Source organism: Lynx rufus, unplaced genomic scaffold, assembly GCF_022079265.1.
Source record: "Lynx rufus isolate CCGP_SWC_20201006 ecotype Redwood Valley unplaced genomic scaffold, mLynRuf1.p SCAF_28, whole genome shotgun sequence".
NCBI lineage: Eukaryota > Metazoa > Chordata > Mammalia > Carnivora > Felidae > Lynx > Lynx rufus.
The window spans coordinates 1,885,222-1,909,674 of NW_025814843.1; the positions used below are offsets into that span (position 1 = coordinate 1,885,222).

The 24,453-nt window shown below is 45.3% G+C and overlaps 1 protein-coding gene across 2 annotated transcripts in view; it reads left to right on the top strand.

Annotated features, from left to right (window-relative positions):
• Positions 1-24,453, top strand: part of PRPSAP2 (phosphoribosyl pyrophosphate synthetase associated protein 2) — a 46,926-nt gene that overhangs the window by 11,060 nt on the left and 11,413 nt on the right. For both annotated transcript variants that reach the window (XM_047089849.1, XM_047089850.1), the window contains 4 exons: positions 943-1,115; positions 4,535-4,650; positions 11,769-11,824; positions 19,196-19,344. In XM_047089849.1, coding sequence (XP_046945805.1) covers positions 943-1,115; positions 4,535-4,650; positions 11,769-11,824; positions 19,196-19,344 — 494 coding nt within the window. The remainder of the gene's footprint in view (positions 1-942; positions 1,116-4,534; positions 4,651-11,768; positions 11,825-19,195; positions 19,345-24,453) is intronic.

Consider the following 24,453-nt stretch of genomic DNA (forward strand, 5'->3'; position numbering starts at 1 on the left):
TCCTAGAAGCCAAGTGGGTCAAGCAGGGTGAGCAGCCCGGGGAGTTGAGGTGAGAGGAGGAGAAGAATTGACCTTGGATCTAGCTGCGTGGAGGTCGTTGATGACCTGGATTGGAACGTGTTGGGAGAGAGTGAATGGAGATGAGCTGATGATAGCAGTGTAGACAGCTCCCTTGAGACATATACACAGGGGAGCAAAGAAGTTCGGGGGCAGTGGGAAAAATGGCCACTAGTTGTTTTTAAAAAAAATTTTTTTTTTAACGTTTATTTATTTTTGAGATAGAGGGAGACAGAGCGCGAGTGGGGGAGGGGCAGAGAGAGAGGGAGACACAGAATCCGAAACAGGCTCCAGGCTCTGAGCTGTCGGCACAGAGCCCGTCGTGGGGCTCGAACCCACGAATCGTGAGATCATCACCTGAGCCGAAGTCGGATGCTTACCCGACTGAGCCACCCAAGCGCCCCACTAGTTGTTTTTAATGTGACAACAGAATGTTTATAGTCCGATGGGTACAGTCTGGTCGGGGGGGGGGGCTGCATACCAAACTGATGATGGAGGCAAGAGAGGGAGGATCACTGGAGTCCTGTGGAGTAGGGGTGGTTAGTGGGCCATCTGGAGGGCTCATTTCAGAGTAACTTTGGTGTGGAAAGTGTGTCTCTGACTGAGGGCGGAGGGTGGGCAGACTTGTAGGTACAGATATGTGTGTCGGTGGGAGCCCATGGAAGCTCGCTCTTCTGACTGCTATTTTTAGGAAGAAAGGAAGTAGTGTCATGGGCTGGGAGGGAATGTGGGACATGTTAGTTCCTCTTCTGTGTCTCGAGCCTTGAGACTTGGTAGAGACAGGAGTAGCATGCTGCTGACATCTTGTTGGAACAGGCATCTCACGTTCCTTGCTGGGTCTCTCTCTCTCTCTCTCTCTCTCTCTCTCTCTCTCTCTGAACACAGGGATGTCAACACCACCATCATGGAGCTCCTGATTATGGTGTACGCGTGTAAGACCTCCTGTGCCAAAAGCATCATCGGCGTGATTCCCTACTTTCCTTACAGCAAACAGTGCAAGATGAGAAAAAGAGGCTCCATTGTTTCTAAACTGCTGGCTTCGATGATGTGCAAAGCGGGTAAGAATGGCGGATATTTGTTTGATACTTAGCGGGGCCCGGGAAGTTTATTTTTACCTGAGAAATTGTAAAGCCTTGTTTTAACTAAATGCGAATGCTAAACAGAGTGAAAGACCTTTTTCTTTATTGTTTTTTTTTGTTTTTTAATGTATTTATTTTTGAGAGAGACCAAGTACAAGTTGGGGAGGGGCAGAGGGAGAGGGAGACGCAGAATCTGAAGTAGGCTCCAAGCTCTAGCTGTCAGTACAGAGCCCCATGCGGGGCCTGAACCCATGGACCATGAGATCATGAGCTGAGCTGAAGTCAGATGCTTAACTGATTGAGCCACCCAGCGCCCCTGGAAGACCGTTTTTAAAGACAGCTTATGTATAACGAGAAAGCAGTGCAGAGAATTCTCTCCTGTTCCCAACTCCCTGAAACACAGAATTAAGGAGAATGACTTATTTTTTCCTAATTTCTTTGTTTAAAAAATGACATTGAAGCAACAAGTTACACTTACATTTAAGTCATTTTTGAAGGGGAAAAGGCATTTGGAACCGAGCATTTTAACAGCAACAACTTCCTTTAGCCTCTTCGCAGCACAAATTGGCATATTTTGCAAACCATATGTGGTAATTTGTGTTGCGCCTTTTCAGGTAACCTCCTAATTGTCTCCCTCTTGTTTCTGAATAACCTTCAGAGTTGTGCACATGCCTGTGTGGGCACGTGCATGCGTGTGTATGATTGTAGAAGCCACATATCCTGGAGCATTGGCACAGAGAGGGAAGGATTAAAATATTCCCACTCACTGCGTTTGAACATAGTCACTTACTATGGAATAAATTTTCTACAGTAGCATTCCAGGGAAGGCACAGAAACAAACAAAACAAACCATAACTTGGTGAAACTTGAGCCCCAGCAACTTCAATGGTACAACCTACTGAAAGGTCGGTTTTCAGAGTTTTCAAAGCTGGCTGAAGGGAGCAGGCTGGCTCACTGAGCCTTCCGAAAAGATGCTGGTCTTCTCTTCTGGCCTTGATCCTGGATGGGCCACCAGGTTGACTTTCCTGGTTTTTGGGTCAAGTTTGGCTTTTAAAACTTTTCCAATTAGATTTTCCTTCTACTTTTCTTTTCTTTCTTTTTTTTTTTTTAATTTTTTAAATGTTTGTTAATTTTTGAGAGAGACAGAGTGTAAGCAGGGGAGGGGCAGAGAGAGGGAGACACAGAATCCGAAGCAGGCTCCAGGCTCTGAGCTGTCAGCACAGAGTGTGACGCGGGGCTTGAACTCACAAACCGTTATATCATGACCTGAGCTGAAGTCGGACGCTTAACTGACTGAGCCACCCAGGTGCCCCTCCTTATACTTTTCTGATGATCATTTCAAGTATGATGATCATTTTGAAGAGCCAGTGGAGGTGAAGGTTCTTCATTTCTTCTAGTTACAGGCCTGTGCAGTTTGTCTTAAGATCGTAAGGCAATATTTGTCTTAATATGGCTTTGCTGTACCTATTAAGGAAACTTCAAGGAGATGTAACTTGCTCTAATACAATTATAAGAGACCTTTCTTCGTTACTATTACCTTTGCTGTTTTAAGACTATAAATTGATGTGAAAATCATGTATCTCTGTGTAAGAAAACCACCCAGTCTTTCCCTTCTGAGTGGGGAAAAAGCCAGTTCCCCTCCTGTGTATCTCTTGTACTACTCACGCAGAAGATGTCCCTTTTGGTCACCAGATGTGTAGAGGTTTTTCCCTACACTTAGCAATTCTCCATGACGTCAGCTGGGTATCCTACGGTTTTTGGTTTTTGTTTTTTTTTTTTTAAAATTTTTTTTTTTTCAACGTTTATTTATTTTTGGGACAGAGAGAGACAGAGCATGAACGGGGGAGGGGCAGAGAGAGAGGGAGACACAGAATCGGAAACAGGCTCCAGGCTCTGAGCCATCAGCCCAGAGCCCGACGCGGGGCTCGAACTCACGGACCGCGAGATCGTGACCTGGCTGAAGTCGGACGCTCAACCGACTGCGCCACCCAGGCGCCCCTGGTTTTTGTTTTTAACGTTTATTACTTTTGAGAAAGAGAGAGAGAGTGTGAGCGGGGGAGGGGCAGAAAGAGAGGGGGACAGAGGATCTGAAGCAGACCCCGTGCTGACAGCAGAGAGCCCAGTGTGGGGTTGGAACTCACAAACCATGAGATCGTGACCTGAGCCGAAGTCAGACGCTTAACTGACTGAGCCACCCAGGCGCCTCTGGGTAGCCTACAATTTAACTAAATTCTGACACTGTCTACCTGGAGGTAGACACCTGTGCTTCTGACCAATCTGCTGTGAATCAGAAGCTCCCAGGACCCATCCTCAGATTTGATTATTTGCGGGGGCAACTTACAGAACTCGGGAAAACTGCCCACTTACTGTTTGCCACTTGATTGGAAAAGCGTAAGATGAAGAATACGGGCGATCATCCTGCTGGAGGGGATGCGAGGCCCCACATGTGGGGAGGGCTGCGGAGCCCATGACCTCTGCCAGCACCTGCACCTGTTCGCCTGCCTGGCAGCTGCCCGAAACCTCTGCTTCCTCGTGCCTGCTCCATTTCCGGCCCCTCCCCCTGCCTCTGGAGAATGGAGGTGGGGATGGGGTGAAGGCTGAAAATTCCAAGCTCCAAGAGCCCACCAAGAGTCACCTCATTAGGGGGCGCCTCAGTAGCTCAGTAGGGAGACTTCAGCTCAGGTCATGATCTCAACGGTTTGTGGGTTCGAGCCCCGCAGCGGGCCCTGTGCCGACAGCTCAGAGCCTGGATGGAGCCTGCTTTGGATTCTGTGTCTCCCTCCCTCTCTGCCCCTCACCCACTCATATTCTCTCTCTCTCTCTCTCTCTCTCTCTCTCTCTCTCTCTCAAAAATAAATAAACATTAAAAAAAAATTTGAGGGGCGCCTGGGTGGCGCAGTCGGTTGGGCATCCGACTTCAGCCAGGTCACAATCTCGCGGTCCGTGAGTTCGAGCCCCGCGTCAGGCTCTGGGCTGATGGCTCAGAGTCTGGAGCCTGTTTCCGATTCTGTGTCTCCCTCTCTCTCTGCCCCTCCCCCGTTCATGCTCTGTCTCTCTCTGTCCCAAAAATAAATAAACGTTGAAAAAAAAATTTTTTTTTGAAAAAAACCCAAAAGTCACCTCATTAGAACAGAAGGTGCTCCTAGCGCTCTTATCTCTTAGGAATGTACCAGGGTTTTAGGAGCTCTGTGTTAGGGACAGGGGTCAGAGACCACTATATGTTTTCTGTTCTCTCACAGTGTCATTGAATTAAAAAATCTGAGAGAGAGAGACTCTGAGTCTTTTTGATTAGAGAGCAGTTTTTTAAATGCTATTATATATAGTATTTATATATGCTTATTTCATGCAGTACAGCCGGTTATTTAGCTCTTCATATGTTTGTGTCTTTGTTTCCAAAGGTCTAACTCATCTTATTACTATGGATTTGCACCAGAAGGAAATTCAAGGCTTCTTCAACATTCCTGTTGATAATTTAAGAGCATCTCCCTTTTTACTGCAGTATATTCAAGAAGAGGTGGGCTAGCTCATACTTCTGTATTTTAACATTCTGTTTAAGGTTGAAAAGATCCATTTCCATTTCCTTGGGCCACCTGTCAAGGATTAAAACTTGGTGTATTCTGCTTAAAGCACGATTTACTTTATAAATGTAATTCAGTGTATTTTAAAATTCTTTTTTTTTTTTTTTGTTAAAGTTTATTTTTGAGAGAGAGCATGAGTGGGAAAGGGGCAGAGAGAGAGGGAGAGAGAATCCAAAGCAGGCTCAACACTGTCGGCACAGAGCCTGACACAGGGCTCGATCCCATGAACCATGAGATCGTGACCAGAGCCAAAATTGAGAGTTGGACGCTTCACTGACTGAGCCAACCCAGGTGCCCCTGTGTTTTCAAATTTTTAATCTGCAGTTTGTTTCTTTTGTTAAGCTCTTTAAATTGTGTTTTCTTTTGGACTTCAGGTACCTAGAATTGAACTAGTTGTGATCATGGTCAAATAACTGTCATCATTGGTCCACGCGTGCACCTGGCCCTCATTTGTGTTTCCATCGCTCTGCCTATCTCTCTGTCCATCTGTCTGTAGTGGTCACCGGCTGTGATCCTCCCACGTAGGAAGAAAACTAGATCCCTCATAACTGACATCCACTCATGTGGTCCTTTTCTGTCACATCCCCCTGCCTCCTCCTGCCCAAGGGAGCCACTATCCTGAGTCTTGCTTCATCGTTTTCTTGACTTCCTTTGTAGATGGTCTTATCGCATATATACGTACACATACAGGTATTATTCAAAGACAAAAACGATACACTTTTTTAAGTTTATAAAGAGTCAAATTGTGTGATTTGGGGGCAGTTTTCATTTGCTGTTACGTTAGTAAGACTCATCCATGTCATGTGTCACGGTGCATCCATTTTGACTGTTGAGAAATAGTCACTGTGCAGCCTTGTCACAGTTTACTCATAGGTTTTTGCTCTTGTGATTGTGTCCTGTGAGCACTCTTTTTTTTTTTTTTTTAATTTTTTTTCCAACATTTATTTATTTTTGGGACAGAGAGAGACAGAGCATGAACGGGGGAGGGGCAGAGAGAGAGGGAGAGGGAGACACAGAATCGGAAACAGGCTCCAGGCTCTGAGCCATCAGCCCAGAGCCTGACGCGGGGCTCGAACTCACGGACCGCGAGATCGTGACCTGGCTGAAGTCGGACGCTTAACCGACTGCGCCACCCAGGCGCCCCGCTGTGAGCACTCTTGTAGGTGTCTCCTGTGGTGTGCAAGCAAGTGTATCGTGATTCTATATTCATCTCTAGGTGGCATGGCCTGTGTTTAATTTTTCCCAAAGCAGTTATACCTTTCCGTTCTGACCAGCAGTGAGTCAGGTAGTCTGTGGATCCATCTTTGTTTCAATACTTACGTTACCAGAATTTAAAACTTTTGCCTGTTGAATGGCTGTGGCCTGGTGTGTTGGTGTCACGTCGATGGATATATCTCTGATGATGTAAGAAATCGAGCGTCTCTTCGTAGATTTCTTTTCTGTGAAAAGGTGCTTAATGCCTTTTGTTTGTGTGTTTCCTTCTGTGCCACAGGCATCCTTTTTTAATTCTTGATTGTAGCCATTGGTTAGTATTTGTTTCACATATATCTCAGTTTGTAACCTGTAGTTTTCTTAAGGGAGTCTACATAAGCAGACATGTTCAGATTTTTTTTTTCATTGAGGTTAAAAATTCACATAACATAAAATTAACCACTTTAGGGGCACCTGGGTGGTTCAGTCGGTTAAGTGACTTTTTAAAAAAAAAAAAATTTTTTTTTTTTTACGATCATTTGTTTTTGAGAGACAGAACATGAGCGGGGGAGGGGCAGAGAGAGAGAAGAAGACACAGACTCGGAAGCAGGCTCCAGGCTCTGAGCTGTCAGCACAGAGCCCAGTGCGGGGCTTGAACTCACGAACCATGAAATCATGACCTGAGCTCAAGTCGGATGTTTAACTGACTGAGCCACCCAGGCGGCGTCCCAAGGGTCTGACTCTTGATATTGGCTCAGGTCATGATCTCTCGGTTTGAGAGATCTAGCCCCAAGTTGGGTTCTGCTCTGATAGCTCAGAGCCTGCTTGGGATTTTGTCTCCCTCTCTCTCTCTGCCTCTCCCTTGCTCACACATTGCACATGCATGCTCTCTCTCTCTCTCTCTCTCTCTCTCTCTCTCTCTCTCAAAATAAATAAACTTAAAAAAAAATGAAGTACTCTACGGGAGCTCACTGTTTAAAAGGACTTCTGTTCTTTTTGCCTTTTACAGCGTACTTGTTTTAGTTGACCATATCTTTCCGAATCGAAGATGCCATCGGCTAAGGTTTACATTATTTAGGTCATCAGGAAGGAAGGAGACACTGTGGATTAGCTGTGTGACACAGTGCCTTTGTGTCCCTCAGTGATCCTGTTCTGCAAGGCTGATGCTGACATTTTCCGATCTGACAGCTCACATGTTTCTCTCTTGAGCCGTCACTGGAATTGAAGCCCTTTCTGCCAGAGTTGGAAGGAAAGTCCCGATAATTGGATGCTCATTGCCTTGAGGCTTTGGGCCTCTCTCCTGGGAGTTTGGCAGGTTCTCCTTCCTTCAGTCTCGTTGTGGTGTGCATGTTAGGTGTCCTTTGAGATTCAGTCCTTCCCAGCTTCACTGGCAGTGCACGGTCTTCCTTCGTTAGGTCCCACAGAGCATTCCATTATCGCCTTATGGGAAGTTACTCACTTGCAGTCATTCCTCCAGTGATGACTGCTTGAGCCACGAATGTGAAATCTACACCCTGCTGTCTACGTGCTGTGTCTTTCTGCATGCACTGTCGCTGTTCGTTTTAATGCCGAATCATAGGGAACTCTTGCTGGAGACGTTTTAAATGGCAGTCAAACCCGGCCCCTATAGAACCAGCAGTGCCTGTGGCTTGTTTGAAATGAATGCCATGGCCTTCTTCACATGTGTGAAGGGTTGGAAAAGCACATCACAGCTGCTGTGGGGCCGACAGCAGCTGTAAGACACTACTGAGTCTAGGACATCTAAATCAGAGAGATACTAAAATATGACCGAAATTGGCTTGGGTATTGATTAAATACAATGCGTATTTTTAAAAAATGACAAGATATTACGGTGATAGCTCTAGAGATCATTGGTCTGCACCAGGATTCTTAAGGAAATGATGAAGAGGAGGGCCACAAGTATATTTCTCTGGTGTATGTAGAGATCCCATCCTATCTCATCAATTTTTAAATAGGAACTTCTAGAGTTATCTTTTTTTTTTTTTTATTTTTTAATGTTTATTTTTGAGAGAGAGAGAGAGAGAGAAAGAAAGAGACAGAGTGAGAGTGGGGAAGGGGCAGGGAGAGAGGGAGACACAGAATCCAAAGCAGGCTCCAGGCTCAGCTGTCAGCACAGAGCCTGATGCGGGGCTTGAACGCACAAACCATGAGATCATGACCTGAGCCCAAGTTGGACGCTTAACCGACTGAGCCATCCAGGTGCCCCTGGAGTTATCCTGTTTCTGATTCTTGAGTTGCATCCCTCCTCCCCCTGACCTCCCACCCGACCCCAGTGTTCTTCTTAGTGTCTTTGAATCCAGCCACTCTCTTTACAGAAATGAGATATGGCAGGGGATGAGAGATCAGGGACAGGGTAGGGGTGTACAGCAAGGGAGTATGGGGGTGTAGGGCAGTTTGATTCTTTGTGGTTCCACAGTGGCCCTGATGTTGTTTTCCCTTAGTCGTTCAGGAGAAAATTACTACAGAGTTTGGAAGCTGGAAACTGGATATGGGGTATGTTTTCCCTTGCGCCTGATAGAGTCATTTTCTTCTAAAGTGAAAAATGAAACTTTATGTTGACAGTGGCAGTGACAGGGACACGCATGTGTGTGTATATAGTAATTCTGACAATACTGGTCAGCCCCTAGCTTCCTTGGGCCACCAGCCTGGTCCTTGGCCCCTCTGCAGGGGTAGCCCTTGTTGCCAGCTTGCTTTGCACCCTGTGTCCTCCCAGACTTCTCTGTTTGTATTCGCCTCCTCGTCTATATACATAGTTACAGATGTTGATTTGTGGGTGCTTTTTTGGAAAAAAACAAAGAGCAAAAAGCAGTTAACATATTGTTTGCCTTGTTCTGCAACTTGTTCTTTTCATTGCTACGCTGGTGTCTGGAGGTCTTGCCATGCTAAGATTCATAATTGCTACATCGTAGTTCTGAGTTTAGATCAGTGATGGCCAGTAGAACTTTCTGTGATTGTGAAAATGTTCTAGCCGCTGTCTAGTTTGGTCGCCACTGGTCGTTGCACATGGCTAGTGTGACTGAGAACTGAATCATTTTCTTTGAGTTCAATTAAGATCAAATGGCTACGTGTTTAAATGTTTAAAGCACAAGTTTAAATGAGCCACAGTTTTTTCAACCATCCTCCTCTTGATTGGATATTAGGTTGTTTTAATTTTTCACCCTTTTTTTTTAAGGGCTGTGAATGTTTTATCTTCTTTTTTTTAATGTTTATTTTTGAGAGAGAGAGAGAGAGAGAGCGCGTGTGCGTAAGTGGGGGAGGGTCAGAGAGATGGAGATAGAGAATCCAAAGCAGGCTCCGTTCTGTCAGCACAGAGCCTGACACAGGGCTTGAGCCCACAAACCACGAGATCATGACCTGAGCTGAAGTCGAACACTAAACCAACTGAGCCACCCAGGTGCCCCAATTTTTCACTCTTTTAGATGAAATATTTTACTTAAAAATTTATCATTAAATAATGCTGCATTGGAAATTCTTGTACTTACCTTTCTGATTACTTACATATTTTTTTGAAAAAATGTTGGGGAGTAGAATTGCTTGATAGAAAAGTAATCTACATTTTTAATGCTTTAGTAGATATTGCAAAAATCTCAATTTTCTGAAAATTTAATGTTTGAATATCATGAAAATTTAATATTTTAATATGATATCATGAAACTTGCAGTTCGAAGGGGCTGTATTAATTGATACTTTCACTAACAGTACATATGATAGTGTCTATTTCCCCGTGCACTTAGTTTTGCAAGTTTAATGACCAAAACAATGCTGTATGATTTGAATTTTTCCCTTTCTTGAGTTTTAGTGTGAGGGTACATCTAGTGTGTTTTTGGGGGCAGGCAGGAATTTCCCCCACAGTGTCTCATTTTTCTGCTGTGGTTTTGAAACTTCCGCATGATGTGTCTGGGGTAGATCTTTTTTCCTTTCATGTCACTAGATACTCCCTGGGTCTCTTTCATTCTCTGGGCATTTTCCCCCCCTATTATTTGATTATCTCATCTCTTCTGTTTTCTCATTCTTTCCTTTGGGAACTGTTAGATGTTGAAAATTTTGGATCTAGTTTCTGTTGTTTCACTTTTTGTTATTTGGTCTTTTTCAAGTTTTGCGTTGTTATATATAGCGTTGTGGGAAAATCCCTTGGCTGGAAGACCCAGGCTTGTTTATCTGTCTCCGTTCTGCCACCGTAAAAGCCCGTTAGTGAGTTTCTTATTTCCACTGCCTAGGTTTCTTTTTGGTTCTTTTTCTTTCTTTTTAATTTTTTAAAAATGTTTATTCATTTTTTAGAGACAGAGAGAGACAGAGCACAGGCGGGGGAGGGGCAGAGAGAGAGTGGGAGACACAGAATCTGAAGCAGGCTCCAGGCTGTGAGCCATCAGCCCAGAGCCCAACGCCGGGCTTGAACTCATGAACTGCGAGATCATGACCTAAGCTGAAGTCAGACACTTAACTGACTGAGCCACCCAGGCGCCCCTGGTTCTTTTTCTTAACAGCCAGTTCTTTAAGTGTACGGTTTCCTGTTGTAGCTCCTGGGGAGAAAATAGACCTGTTTTCGTTTCTTTTTTTTTTTTTTTTAAGCAAACTTTACTCCCAACATGGGCTTGAACTCATAACCCTGAGATCAAGAGTCTCATGCTCTACCAACTGAGCCAGCCACGTACTCCCGAAATAGACCTGTTTTTATTAAAGAGTCCTTTCTTTTAAAGTCTCCTTTTATTTGCTTTATTAACTGTTTTCCTTCATTGTCACTTCTCCTCTTGGCTGGGTTTGCGCTGTTTGATGATATTTGGTGAGAGACAAGTCCATAAAACAGTTTAGGAAGACTTCCAGTGAAAATAAGGAAAATGCCCATGTGTATTTTTTGCTCCCTTACTCCTTGGTAGTGTTGGACAAATTAGGCTGCCCTATAAAGATACCCGATCCGTGTGGTTATGCTGGGTATTTTTGCATTAGAGCGTTCTTCAAATAAATCAGTGTTCTGTTTATTTACTAAGTATTACTTAGTGCTTCCTGTGTACTAGGCATCGTACAAGGTGTTAGATGTTATTAATGCTTATATAGAAATTCATTGATATAGCATAGTTGTGAGAAAAAAAGTGAAGAGGGTATATTGAATGAAATAATACCATTTAACGAAGTGTCTGAATGTCAAGAACATAATTTGAAACTATTGCCAGGGTGAAGTCAGAAATAAATCACTGCACAGCTTAAAAAGAGTTTTGTCTTATAAACTCTCAGAAGTCGATAATGGGTATATCTTCAATTACAATCACTTCAAATGTTCCAACAGTAAAAGTCTGCAGAGTAGACTGATATTTTAGTTATTTTCTTAAGGGTTCTTCATATCTTTAAAAAATCCCACCATCCTGATTATCCTTTAACAGATTGGTTTCTTCAAAATGCCATGACTCAGATATGGGAGTCATTCGTATGGAGTGTACTAATTTGGAATGTGACAGTTGCCTTGGATTCAGGTTGGATGCCTATCATCCTTGCACTGTGAAATTGCACGTAACGGGCATTCATGAGAGGAATTCCTGTTGACTTTATAAAAACGTCTTTATACCCCATTATCAGTATTCACTGGCCCCTGGATATCAGCTAATCACCGATTAGCATTGCTTTTTGTCTTAAGTCTGTGAGGCTCATACCTCTGTCCTATTTTTTCCTAGGTAGTAGGAGTTTCTTCATTTTCCAAAGGGGAAATTTACTTTGAACTTTTTCTCTTTTTGGAAGACTTTTCATGTGACCAGATGACAGTTTTGAGTCTAGGAATGTTCCTTTTTATTGACTGTCAGGTGCTGGCGTGAACAGCCTCTGGAGTAATCCCTGACCTCTTAATCTGTCACAGATCCCGGACTACAGGAATGCAGTGATTGTGGCCAAATCTCCAGCCTCAGCCAAAAGGTAGGTGGGAGCTCATGACTACTCCTTGGGTCCATGTGGAGAATCACATCCCCAGTTGGATCCTGGACATTCTGGATTCTGTCTCAGCGGTTCCCTTAATTCTGTGGGCTTTTAATTTTTTTTTTTAAGCTTATTTATTTTGAGAGAGAGTGAGTGCACGCGCACAAGCAGGGAGGGACAAGAGAGAGAGGGAGAGAGAGTTCCAAGCAGGCTTTGCACTGTCCGTGCAGAGCCTGATGTAGGGCTCGAACTCACAAACTGTGAGATCATGTCCTGAGCTGAAGTCAAGAGTTGGATGCCTAACTGACTGAGCCTCCCAGGCACCCCTGTGGGTTTTTAGTTTAGAAGATTGTCTGCTGACTCCATTTTAAAAATGATGATGTATTTTCGTCTTTTTTTTCAATCCCAATATGTGACCAGTAGTCAGAAACTTCCAGGTGTAGGGATGCCTGACCTAGTTCTTGATTGGCAGCCGCTCGTCGGTCTTCAGATCTGCCCTTTAAAATACCAGTGAATATACTTTGTGACTGTTCACTGCCTTTTATTAGAAGAACTCAGTAATTTATTAACAGAATTATATCCCGCCAAGAGGCCACTTACTGGTACATGTTAAAAGGTGACATTTTACTGAGGCCTACAAATAGGGCAGTGCTGAGGGTTCTGTGTAACCTGGAGTAACTGATGAATCGGTAATACAGGACTTAAAGAGGCTTGGGGTTGAGAGGATTTCCTACACCAGCGTTTCCAACAAAGCGGGAAAGGGAGAGAATAAAAGCATATGTTGGAAGAAAGGTTTTTTCCTAAAAAAGCTCTTTTAAAATTGTGTCCCGCAATTATCCTGCCTTTGGTCACTGGATCCCTGTTAAGCCCTGTGGTGTGTAAGGAGGCCACAGGCACCTACCTCTGGCCTGGGCCCGCAGACCGTTGCTACTGAAGGATGAGGAGAGCTCGTGGACGATAAGCCGCTGGTTTCGAAGGTATTACGATAAGTAGTTTTCCGTGGTAAACGAGGAATGACATTGGGTCTATTAACGAGGTTGGCATTATTGCTAAAAACATGAAGTTGTGTCCAGTGCAGCCAGTGCTGTGTCCACACAGGGCTTCCGTTAAGAGTCTTTATCAGCAGAGTCTTGTCCATTTGATTAAGTTGGAGTCAACCGTGACTCGTTTGGAACATAAGATCCCATTTTTCCAAGCATCGTGCTGGATCAGATTTAATTTAGTAATTTGTTTTTCTCTGATACACATGGTTTCAGTTGTTGTGAAGGTGAAAATCGTAGAACATGGAACTGATCGTTTTAAAATCTACAGTTCATTGGCAGTTAGCGCCCTCACAGTGTTGTGCAACGACCACCACTCTCTTGTTTCAGAACTTTCTCATCACTCCTGAAGGACACCCCGGACCCGTTAAGAAATCACTCTCCATTCCCTTCTCTCCCCAGCCCCTGGCAACCACTGATCTGCTTTCTGTCTCTGGATATGCCTCTTCTGGACATTTTATATAAATGGAATCGTACACTGTGTGGCCTTTTGCATCTGGTTTCTTTCACTTGACACAATGTTTTCGGGGTTCCTTCACGTTGTGTCCTGTGTCAAGATCTCATTCCGTTTTATGGCTGACTACTCTTCCAGCCTGTTTAGCCATCCACGTATTGAGGGACGTTTGGGTTGTTGCCACGTAGTGGCTGTTGTGAGTAGCACTGCTGCAAACATTTGTGTACCCGTTGCCGTGTGGACGCGTGGTTTCCTTTCTCCTGGTTGGATACCTAGGATTGAAAGCTCTGGGCGTATGGTAATTCTAGGTTTACATTTTTTTAAATGTTTCTTTATTTTTGAGAGAGAGAGTGTGAGCAGGGGTGGGGTGGAGAGAGGGAGACACCGCCAGGGCAGAGCCCAACCCGGGGCTTGGACTCACGAACTGTGAGATCATGACCTGAGCTGAAGTTGGATGTGCAACCCACTGAGCCCTCCAGGTGCCCCCTGTGTTTACATTTTTGAGGGGCCGCCACACCATGTCACATTCTCACCAGGAACGTACGAGGATTCCAATCTCTCCACATCCCGACCAACGCTTATTTGCTGTTTCGTTACTGTTCCAGCCATCCTAGTGGGTGTGAAGTGGTGTCTCGTTGTTGTTTTGATTTGTACTTCCCTGGTGATGAATGATGTTGAGCGTCTTTTCATGTGCTTCTTTGGAGAAATGTCTACTCAAGTCATTTGTACTTTTTTTTTTTTTTTTGAGAGAGAATGAGTATGAGCTAGGGGAGGGGCAGAGGGAGGGAGGGAGGGAGGAAGAGAGAGAGAGAATGAATCCTAAGCAGGCTTCATGCTCACTGCAGAGCCTGACGCGGGGCTCCATCCCATGACCCTGGGATCGCTACCTGAGTCAGAATCAAGAGTCAGATGTTGAACCGACAGCCAGCCAGGTGCCCCTTTTTGCACGTTTTTTAACTGGGTGGTTTTTCTTTTTGTGGTCGAATTGTAGGAGTCCTTTATATATTCTGGAGACTAGATCCTTATCAGGTACGTGGTTTGTAATTTTACCCCATTTTGCAGGTTGTCTTTTTCCGTCTTGATATGGTCCTTTGACGCACAGAAGTTTTTAATTTTATGGAGTCCGGTTTAGCGTTATTGTTACTGCTTTTGCTTCTGGCATCATATCTAAGCAGCCATCGCTAAACCCAGGGCACTAAGTTTTACCCCTGTGATTTCTCCCAATAGTGTAGTTTTAGCTCTTAGGTTTGGGTTGTCGATCGATTTTGAATTAATTTTTGTGTCTGGAGGGAGCCGTAGGTAGGGGTCCAGCTTCTTTCTTTTCCACGTGATTGTCTGGTTGTCTAGCACCATTTGTCAAAAAGACTGTTCTCTACCCCTTGAATGGCTTTGGCATTCTTGTCAAAATCACTCGGCCATAGATGTTTGTGTGTATTTCTGGACTCTCAGATCTGTTCTGTTGACTGTATGTCAGCACCACACTGTCGTGGTTGCCGTGGCTCTGTAGGAAGAGTCGGACGAAAACACTCACAAGTGGGTCAGAGTGCGAGCACCGCTCCCTGGGAATCCTCTGCTGACACAGGTGGGGAGTGGCCCTGTTACCACTGACTGACGGGGCCCCATCTGACGCCACCTCACAGGGGAGGGGGAAGGGCACCTCCTTACTGCCGAGTCGGGGTGGAAGTCCACGTGTCCCTCTGCACTGACACCCGGCGGGGCGCAGGGGTGATGACCGCCCGGTGGGGATGAAAAGTGCCAGCCCCCTACTTGGCCGTCTCTTCAACTACCCCGTTGGCGGGTTTGGGGCTCATCGTTATCGCCTGGCAAGGGAGGCAGTGCAGGCCCCCTGCTTGACCTAAACTCGTGTGGGCGAGTGGCATAGCTGGTTTTGCCTGGGGTGGCCGGGGGTAGAGTTCAAGTTTTCTGATGTGGGAGGCGGTCTCTCTCTTGGTCCTGTGGCTGGAGAAAGCAGGCTTTTGTCTGCGCTTCTTTGGTATGTGCCTCTTGGCATTTTGGGCCGCCCGCCTCTCCAGCTGCGAGTCTGGGATATGGGGTAACGAGACAGAAAGACCAGAGGACTCAGCACCTTGTTATCCCCGCAGTCCCGAGGTCCCCGGCCAGTCCGTGTCTCCTGTACTGTTCAGAGTCTTCTTAGGTTTGTTTCATGTATAACATCCGGGTTTTCAGTTCTGCTCCATGGTGGGGGGCCTTCCATCTCGGCGGAGACCGGAGTAGCAGCAGTGTGTGTCGCTCGGTTTTTTCCCACTAAATACCAAAAGAATATGATGAATTTTCATTTGACTCGCCCATATGGATAGGCTTTTGGTAACTTTTACAATACTCAGTTTACATCTGACTTCATGTGTTGATGGGATTTTATCATTGTAATAGCCTTTGGATTCGTTTATTTGGCATTTGTTGGTACAGTTGACTCTTGAGCAACACAGGTTTTAGCGGTGCCGACCCCCCTGTGCTTCAGAATCCATGCATAACTTGGACTCCCCCAGGACTCAACTACTGACAGACCGCCGTTGACTAGAACCTCACTGATAGCGTAACCAGTCAATTAATACAAATTTTGTATGTTACGTGTAGTATACTGTATTCTTACAATAAAGTAAGCTAGAGAAAAGAAAATGTTATTAAGAAAATCATGAGGAAGAGAATACATTTACAGTATTGCACTGTATTTATATAAAAAAAAATTGGCTGTGAGTGGACCCATGCAGTTCAAACCCATATTGTTCAAGGGTGGGCTGTACCACACTGAGTTTGTCATTTACCCATTCAGATGTTTATTGAGAAGCTATTGTGCCGGTCGGATGAGACCCGAGAAGGTGCCCTCAGGGAGCTTAGGTTTAGCGGCAGATGTTTTAGCTGCTATTGTGGACTGAATGTTTGTGTCCCCCCAACATTCATCTTGAAATCCTCACCCCCACTGTGATGGTTTTAGGAGGGGAGGCCTTTGGGAGGTAATTAGGTCACAAAGGAGGAGCCGTCATGTATGGGCTCAGTGCCCTTAGGAGAAGAGACCAGTGCTGCAGGGGCCGTCTGCTCTCTGCCACGCGAGGGCACAGTGAGAAACAGAGGCCGTGTGCAAACCGGGAAGCAGGCCCTCATCTTGGACCTGTAGCCTCCAGAACCGTGAGAAACACATTTCTGCTGTTTAAGCACCCCCGGTCTGTGGTATCCAGTTACAGCAGCTGGAACTAAGACGTCTGTGTTACCTCACTTGATCTTCTGTAGCTAGGAGGCCAGCGTCTTCCCTCCCTCTCTCTCCCCCTCTCCCTCCCTCTCTCTTCTCTTCTCTTCTCTTCTCTTCTCTTCTCTTCTCTTCTCTTCTCTTCTCTTCTTTCTCTCTCTCTCTCTCTCTCTCTCAGATGAAGAAACACACCCAAGGGGCTGAAGAAGGCGATCCATGGTGATTGAACTGTGTATGTTCACTGGAAAGTAATGGCACCGCTAATCACTTCTCAGGGTGTTTTCCGCACCAGTGATTATGGGATTTGGGTGTTGGCCAAATATGATTCAGGTGGACTTGCCCTTCCACTCGGTAGATATGTAAGTGCTACTTGGACTTTGAGAAAGAATACCAAAGTTGGAGATGTAACACTGAAGTCAGGACTGACCATAAAGCTAAAGCAATCGTGATTGTGTGTGATTGGGAAAAGATAGAAAAATAGCTGAGTGGAACAGAACAGAGTCCAGAAATACACCTACGCGTATCTCGAATACTGATTTCCAGCAGAGGGGCAGAGGCAATTCTGAATGGAGAAAGGATAGTCCTTTGAACAAATGGTGTGGGAATGACTGGAAATTCATGTGCAAAATCATCAATTCTGAGCCATGTTTTACATCATATACAAACATCAACTAAAAATGAATCCCATACCTAAATGTAGAACCTAAAACTATAAAGCTCCCAGAGGAAAACATGGAGAAAAATCTTTGTGACTTTGGTTGGACAAACATTTTTTAAATATGACACTAGAAGTCCGTTTTATAAGAAGAAAGTTGTCACATCATGTGTCATCAAAATTAAAACTACTCTTCCAAAGACTATTTATGAAGAGAATGACAGAAGACACAGACAGAGTGGGAGGAAATATTGGGAAAGCCTGTATCTGATAAAGAATTTGTATTTAGAATGTGTAAAGAATTCCCAAAACTTAGGGAACTAACAACCCAACTAAAAAATTGGCAAAAGATAAACAGACCCTTTACCCCAAAGTATATATTCAATTGGCAGGTAAGCACGTGAAAATGTTCAGCACCATTTGTTATGAGGCCAGTCCAAACTGAGGCCACGGTGAGGCACCTGTACGCGCCGTTAGCATGGGTAGTAGTTGAAGTGACTGACCACACTGAGTGGCAGAACTTGGAGGCACTGGAACCCTCGTGCGCAGTTCGTGGGAATGTAAAATGGTATAACCACTTTGGAAAAGAGTTCGTTGTTGTTGTGTTTTTAATTTTTTAATGTTTTTTATTTTTTAAGGGGGAGAGAGAGACAGAGACAGAGACAGAGACAGCACAACGTGGGGAGGGACAGAGAGAGAGAGAGGGAGACAGAATCCGAAGCAGGCTCCAGGCTCTGAGCTGTCAGCACAGAGCCGACGCGGGGCTTGAACCCATGAACCGTGAGATCATGATCTGAGCTGAAGTTGGACGCTTAACCGACTGAGCCACCCAGGTGCCTCACGGTTGTTTCTTTAGAGAGCTAAATACATGCCTGTCCTATGATCCAGCCATTCTATGCCTAGGTATTTACCCTGGAGAAAAGAAAACATAAGTCCATGCAGAGATTTGTACATGAATATTCAAAGCAGTTTTGTAATGGTTCAGAACTGGAAACAATGCAGAAGTTCAAGTGAATGGACAAACTGATAGACCCAAACAACAGATTGTGGCAGTGTAAAGGGGTGACTTTGGTGTCCCATGTAAAATGGATGGATCTCCAACATGTTTTCCTTAGTGAACGAAGAAAGACAAAAAAAAAAAAAAAATGATACTCTGATTTTACTTACAGAATTCTAGAAAAGGCAAAACTATGCTGACAGAGTACAAACTATTGGTTTGCCTGGTACCGGAAGGAGAAATTACAAAGGGGCACCAGGACATGTCTGGCAGTGAGAGATTTTCCTGGTCTTCGTTGTGCTGATGGTTGCACGGATGTGTACGCACATCAGAGCCTATGAGATTGTACAGTGTAAACGTGTATATTTTATGGTGTCTTCGTTCTGTCTCAGTACAATTTAAAAATCGACGCTTGGGGCGCCTGGGTGGCGCAGTCGGTTGAGCGTCCGACTTCAGCCAGGTCACGATCTCGCGGTCCGTGAGTTCGAGCCCCGCGTCGGGCTCTGGGCTGATGGCTCAGAGCCTGGAGCCTGTTTCCCATTCTGTGTCTCCCTCTCTCTCTGGCCCTCCCCTGTTCATGCTCTGTCTCTCTCTCTGTCCCAAAAATAAATAAACGTTGAAAAAAAAAAGAAAAAAAAAAAATCGACGCTTACTGCTTTTCTGAAGCTGTAACGCACCTTGTCTCCTGTGGTTGGTTCTCACTAAGAAGTGCGTGGCCGGGTGGATTAGCAATTAAAAGCCGGAAGGCTGAGGCTTCCCGGAGTCACTGCTGTAGGCTCCCTAGTGGGCTGAGCACAGAGCAGGCTGGCCGCTGCCCATCGCTGCCCTGGCCAGAGGGACACGCTCGTCACGTGGGGACTCCACACTTTGTCCTGCATCCTAACACTTGCAGGTCACCTTCTTTCTCTTTTCACGAATTCTTTCGGAAACCGCATCTGATTTATGTTGTCTTCTGTTTCTCCCGCGAACGCTGGAGAACGGGGGCTGCGTGATTTCTGAACTGTGTCTACTGCTCTCCCTCAGGGCACAGTCTTTTGCGGAGCGCCTGCGACTGGGAATTGCGGTGATTCACGGGGAAGCGCAGGACGCCGAGTCCGACTTGGTGGATGGACGGCATTCCCCGCCCATGGTCAGGAGTGTGGCTGCCATCCACCCCAGCCTGGAGATCCCCAGTAAGTGCGCTGGCCCCTCTTTGTCACTTCCCGCTTTGGTTTTAAGGCTGACTGAATTTGTCGTTTTTCAGCTGTGAACTGCCTCTTCTCTGTTTTTTTCTTTAAGTTGGCAAAAATGACTAATACTTTTCCTGGCCTGGCCTGGTTGTCACAAGTGCATTTCAGAGAGCCCTGTGGACTGTGGAGCCTTCTAGAAGCAGTCGGTGTGATCACAGCAAGAACTAGGAAAAGACTCCGTTCTGGCACTTCAGGGAATTTCATTCATTCAGTAATAAATCCTAGAGAAGGGTTTAACATAAGCAGAAAACTTTGTATGTGCAAGTTATTCACTATAGTGTTATTTTGAATGCAGAATATTGGGAAAGTCTAAACGGCTTAGCAGAGGGTAGAGCTTGAATTATGCTGTATCAGCACAGCTAATTATGCAGCCTGTTGACATAATTAAGACTGTCTGGACACAAGAGAAAAATCTGGAACATATGGGAATGGGCAGAACATGAGAGGGTATACCTGTGTTTGTGTGAGGCCCGGGAGGGAATATGGAAGATGGAAATACTGGTGACAGGGTGGTAGGGTTATGTGTGAATTTGCTTTTGTTTCTAAGAAACTTCCTTCGTGCTTTATTAACATCTTCTTGATTAAAAAAATACTGCCTTTGTTTGAGTCTGATGGGGAGGAAAAACTTATCCTCTGCCCTCTTTAGGTTCGGGCTTTGGGGCCTGCAATAAAACTCACAAAAGAAGGCACCTGGGTGGCTCATTTGGTTAAGTGTCTGGCTCTCGGTTTCGGCTCAGGTCATGATCTCACGGTTTGTGAGTTCGAGCCCCGTGTCCAGCTCTGTGCTGACAGTGTGGAGCCTTCTTAGGATCCTCTGTCTCCCTCTCTTTCTGCCCTCCCCCACACTTGCTCGCACACACTGTCTCTCTCAAATAAATAAGTAAACATTAAAAAAAAACAACTCACAAAAGATAGATTAGTGCGAGAAAAGACAGGGTTTAGGATTGGGGGCCTCTATACCATTTTAACAGGGGAAGCGGAAGCTAGAAAACAGGTGACTTTTAGGAGAGATGAGCGTCTCCTCAGCACGGATGGCAGTAGGATAGCTTTGTGACAGTGTCTGTTGAGGTGTGGTGCTGACCTCTAGTCTCCATGGTAGGTCAGTCCTTCCTGGTTGTTCTTGGAGTGGATTTCTGACACGGGCATTCTTTTGAATGGGCATTCTTTTGGGGGGCTCTGCTTTTAGGCAGTAGTGGATGTCAGGAGCCCCAGTGCCTTCGGCTCAAGGGATAAGCCCTTCCCCTGAGCGTGGGGGAAAGCACGTTCCTGTTCAGTTTGGCAGTCACGTGGGCTCCATTCCGGAACACATCCCGCAGTCTTTAGACGAATCAGCTCCTTTTAACTTCTGGGTCTTAGCTTTAAATGTGGCCTTAGCTAGTGGTTTCTGGACTGCAGAAATGGAGCTGCTGGTTTCCCGTCTGCAAACCAGGGAATGGGGGGCGCCTGGGTGGCTCAGTCAGTTAAGCATCCGACTCTGGCTCAGGTCATGATCTCGTGGTCCTTGTGTTCGAGTCCCATGTTGGGGTCTGTGCTGACGGCTCAGAGCCTGGAACCTGCTTTGGATTCTGTGTCTCCCTCTCTCTCTGCCCCGTTCCCGCACATGCTCTGTTTCTCTCTCTCTCTCTCTCTCTCTCTCTCAAAAATAAATAAACATTAAAAAAATTTCTTTTTTAATTAAAAAAAAAAATGAAAACCAGGGAATGGGACTCTCTGACGTTTCCTCCATCTGTTTATTTGCTCTCTCTGTTTCAGCTCATTTCATTCACGATTTTAATTATAACATTTCTGTGCTTATGTTTTAACCCAGGTGGTGAACGCTGGAAGATTTGGGTGGGATTATAATTGAGAAGTTGAATTTCGCAGCTCCTACGTGTTGCACTTTGCTTTTGCACACTTGATGGCCTGACCTTCTCTGTGTAATACTTGTTAAAGTTAATAGCAAATAGATACATGACAGCAAAAGAAAGCATTGTTCCTGTGGCATCTGACGCATCTATTTTGAGATTTTGATTGTATCACAAGATTTTGATATTTAGTGTTAGATTTAAAAAATTAGTTTATAGGGTGCCTGGGTGGCTCAGTCGGTTAAGCGTCCGACTTCAGCTCAGGTCACAATCTCGCAGTCCGTGAGTTTGAGCCCCGCGTCAGGCTCTGGGCTGATGGCTCAGAGCCTGGAGCCTGTTTCCGATTCTGTGTCTCCCTCTCTCTCTCTGCCCCTCCCCTGTTCATGCTCTGTCTCTTTCTGTCTCAAAAATAAATAAACGTTAAAAAAAAAAAAATTAGTTTGTGGGGCCCCTGGGTGGCTCAGTTGGTTAAGCATCCAACTCTTGATCTCAGCTCAGGTTTTGTTTGATCTCAAGGTCGTGAGTTCAAGCCCCCCTTTAGGCTCCGTACTGGGTGTGGAGCCTACAAAAAAAATTAAAAAAAATAATAAAATGTTAGTTTGTACATTCTGGTTTCTTAAACATGAAAAACGCCAACTAAAACAGAAAACAGTTCTTTTCCAGTGTGTACACGTTATATAAATATTCCAAACATTCCGTTATAAAGGAAGAAAATAATCATCAATGCTACATCCAGAGACCCATTTCTCTTTTCATGGGTCTCTTCTCAGGTTTTCCTTACTTGTGTTAAGGAGATGCGGTGCATCCTGGGCACAGAACGCGCGCCTCCCTCCATAACGTACCTTCGCCCACGTGATTAAAAACTTGCGTAAACAGCATTTTTAATGGCTGTTGAATATCCCATCTTAAAGATGTGGCTTAAACCTAAGCCTGAGCAGGGTCTGGCTGGTACTTGTTCTCGCCTGCTCCTTGCCAGTAGAATGTTGCAGTGCGCATATGTGGGTAAAAACTTCTGCACTTGGGTTTATTTCATTGTAAGTTTCTAAAAGTGAGATTAAGGAGGCCCAAGCTGAGACTGTTCGTATGGCTCTTTGTTGGGTTGATTCCCTAAAGGCTACACCGCTGTGCTCTTTCCCCGGTACTGGCGTCAGGTGCCTGGGAAAAGGGTAGAAAATGTAAAAAAAAAAAAAAAAAAAAAAGTCACTTCAGTTTTGGGATTTGTCTTGCTCTGTTGGGTTTTGCATTTCTGTCGTACCCCGCTGCCCCCCGCCCGCCCTGCCACCTAGGATCACACATTGCGTTGAATTGTCATACGCCCTTAGCCACCCTTTTAATCCACAGCAGTGATTTCCAGCCAGGGGGTGCCATTGGATTTTGTCCCGTTGAGGACATTTGGAGGTGTCTGCAGACATTTTTGGAGGTCACAAGTGAGGGGGCTGCTCCTGGCATCTAGTGAGAAGAAGCCAAGGACACTGTAAAGGTCCTGTGACACACAGGACAGCCCCCACAACAAAGAATTATCTAACCCAAAACGTCAGTGGTGCCGAGGTGGAGCAGCCCTGATCTGGAGCACTCCTACTTTTTCCTTCAGTGACGCTGACCTTTCTGCAAAAATTGAGTGAAAGTCACATAACCTAGAATCAGCCATTTTCGAAGGTACACAGTTCACTGGCGTTTCGTACGTCTGCAGCGTGGTGCAACCACCATTTCTCCCTGGTTTCGAACACCTCATCCCCCCAGAAAAACACCCCTACCCATTAAATTATCACTCCCATGCCCCCTTTCTGTTGCTATGAATTTGCCTGTTCTGGACATTTCATAGAAACGGAATCATACAGTCTGTGACCTGCGTCTAGTTTCTTTCACCGAGCGTAACGTCTTTGACGTTCATCCAAGTCATTGCGCGCACTGGGACTTGATTCCTTTCCGTGGCCGGATGCTTTTCTGTTGTGTGTGGATATGGCACAGCTTGCTTGTCATTCCCCCACTGGTGGGCACTGGAGTTGCATCTGCCTTTGGCTCTAAGGCTGTGACGTTCATTCGTGTGCCCGCTTCCCACAGACTTACGATTTCATTTCTCCAGGGTTAGAATTGCTGGGTCTCGTCGTAACTTTATGTTTAACTTTCTCAGGAGCCCTCGAACTGTTTTCCACAACAGCTGTGCCATTTTACATTCTCCCAGCCATATACAAAGGTTCTGATTTCTCCATATCCTTCCCAACACTTATTTCCTGATTTTTAAAGATGTTTATTTATTTTTTTTGAGAGAGAGTGAGCAGGGGAGGGGCAGGGGAAGAGAGAGAATCCCCAGCAGGCTCTGTGCTGTCAGCCCCACCGATGTGGGGCTCCCTCTCAGGAACTGTGAGATCATGACCTGAGCTGAAATCAAGAGTCAGATGCTTAACCGACTGGAGCCACCCAAGTGCCTCTCCTGATTTCTTTTATAATAGTCTCCCTAGCAGGTTGAAGTGGTACTTTGTTGTAGTTTTGACCCACATTTCTCTAATGGCTAATGATGTTTCATGTGCTTGTCCACTTACATATCTTCTTTGGAGAAGTGTCTGTTCAGATGTTTTGCTTATTTTTAAAATTGGTTTGTTTGCCTTTTTATTGTTGAGTTGTAAGAGTTCTTTATATACTCTAGACACTAGACTAGCGTGACTGTGAGATCGTGACCTAAGCCGAAAGAGTCGGACGCTTAATTGACCGAGCCACCCAGGTGCCCCACTTATATGTGGCATCTAAAGAAAAAGCTCAACTGATAGAAACAGACAATAGAATGTTAGTTGCCAGGGCCTGGGGTGGTGGAGGAAATGGGGAGATGTTGGTCAAAGGGTACACACTTGCAGTTATAAGTTCACCAAATTCTGGGGATCTAGTGTACAACATGATAACTGTAAATTAATAATACTGTATTATATACATGAAAACTTAAAAGTTACTGAGAGAGTAGTTCTTAATGTTTCTCACTACACACACACACAAATTGTAATCATGTGAAGTGATGGATGTGTTAATTAATCTTACTGTGGTAATCATTTTGCCGTATGGATGTGTATCAAATCGTTATGTTGTACACCTTGAACTTAACAACTAGTTCTGGGGCGCCTGGGTGGCGCAGTCGGTTAAGCGTCCGACTTCAGCCAGGTCACGATCTTGCGGTCCGTGAGTTCGAGCCCCGCGTCAGGCTCTGGGCTGATGGCTCAGA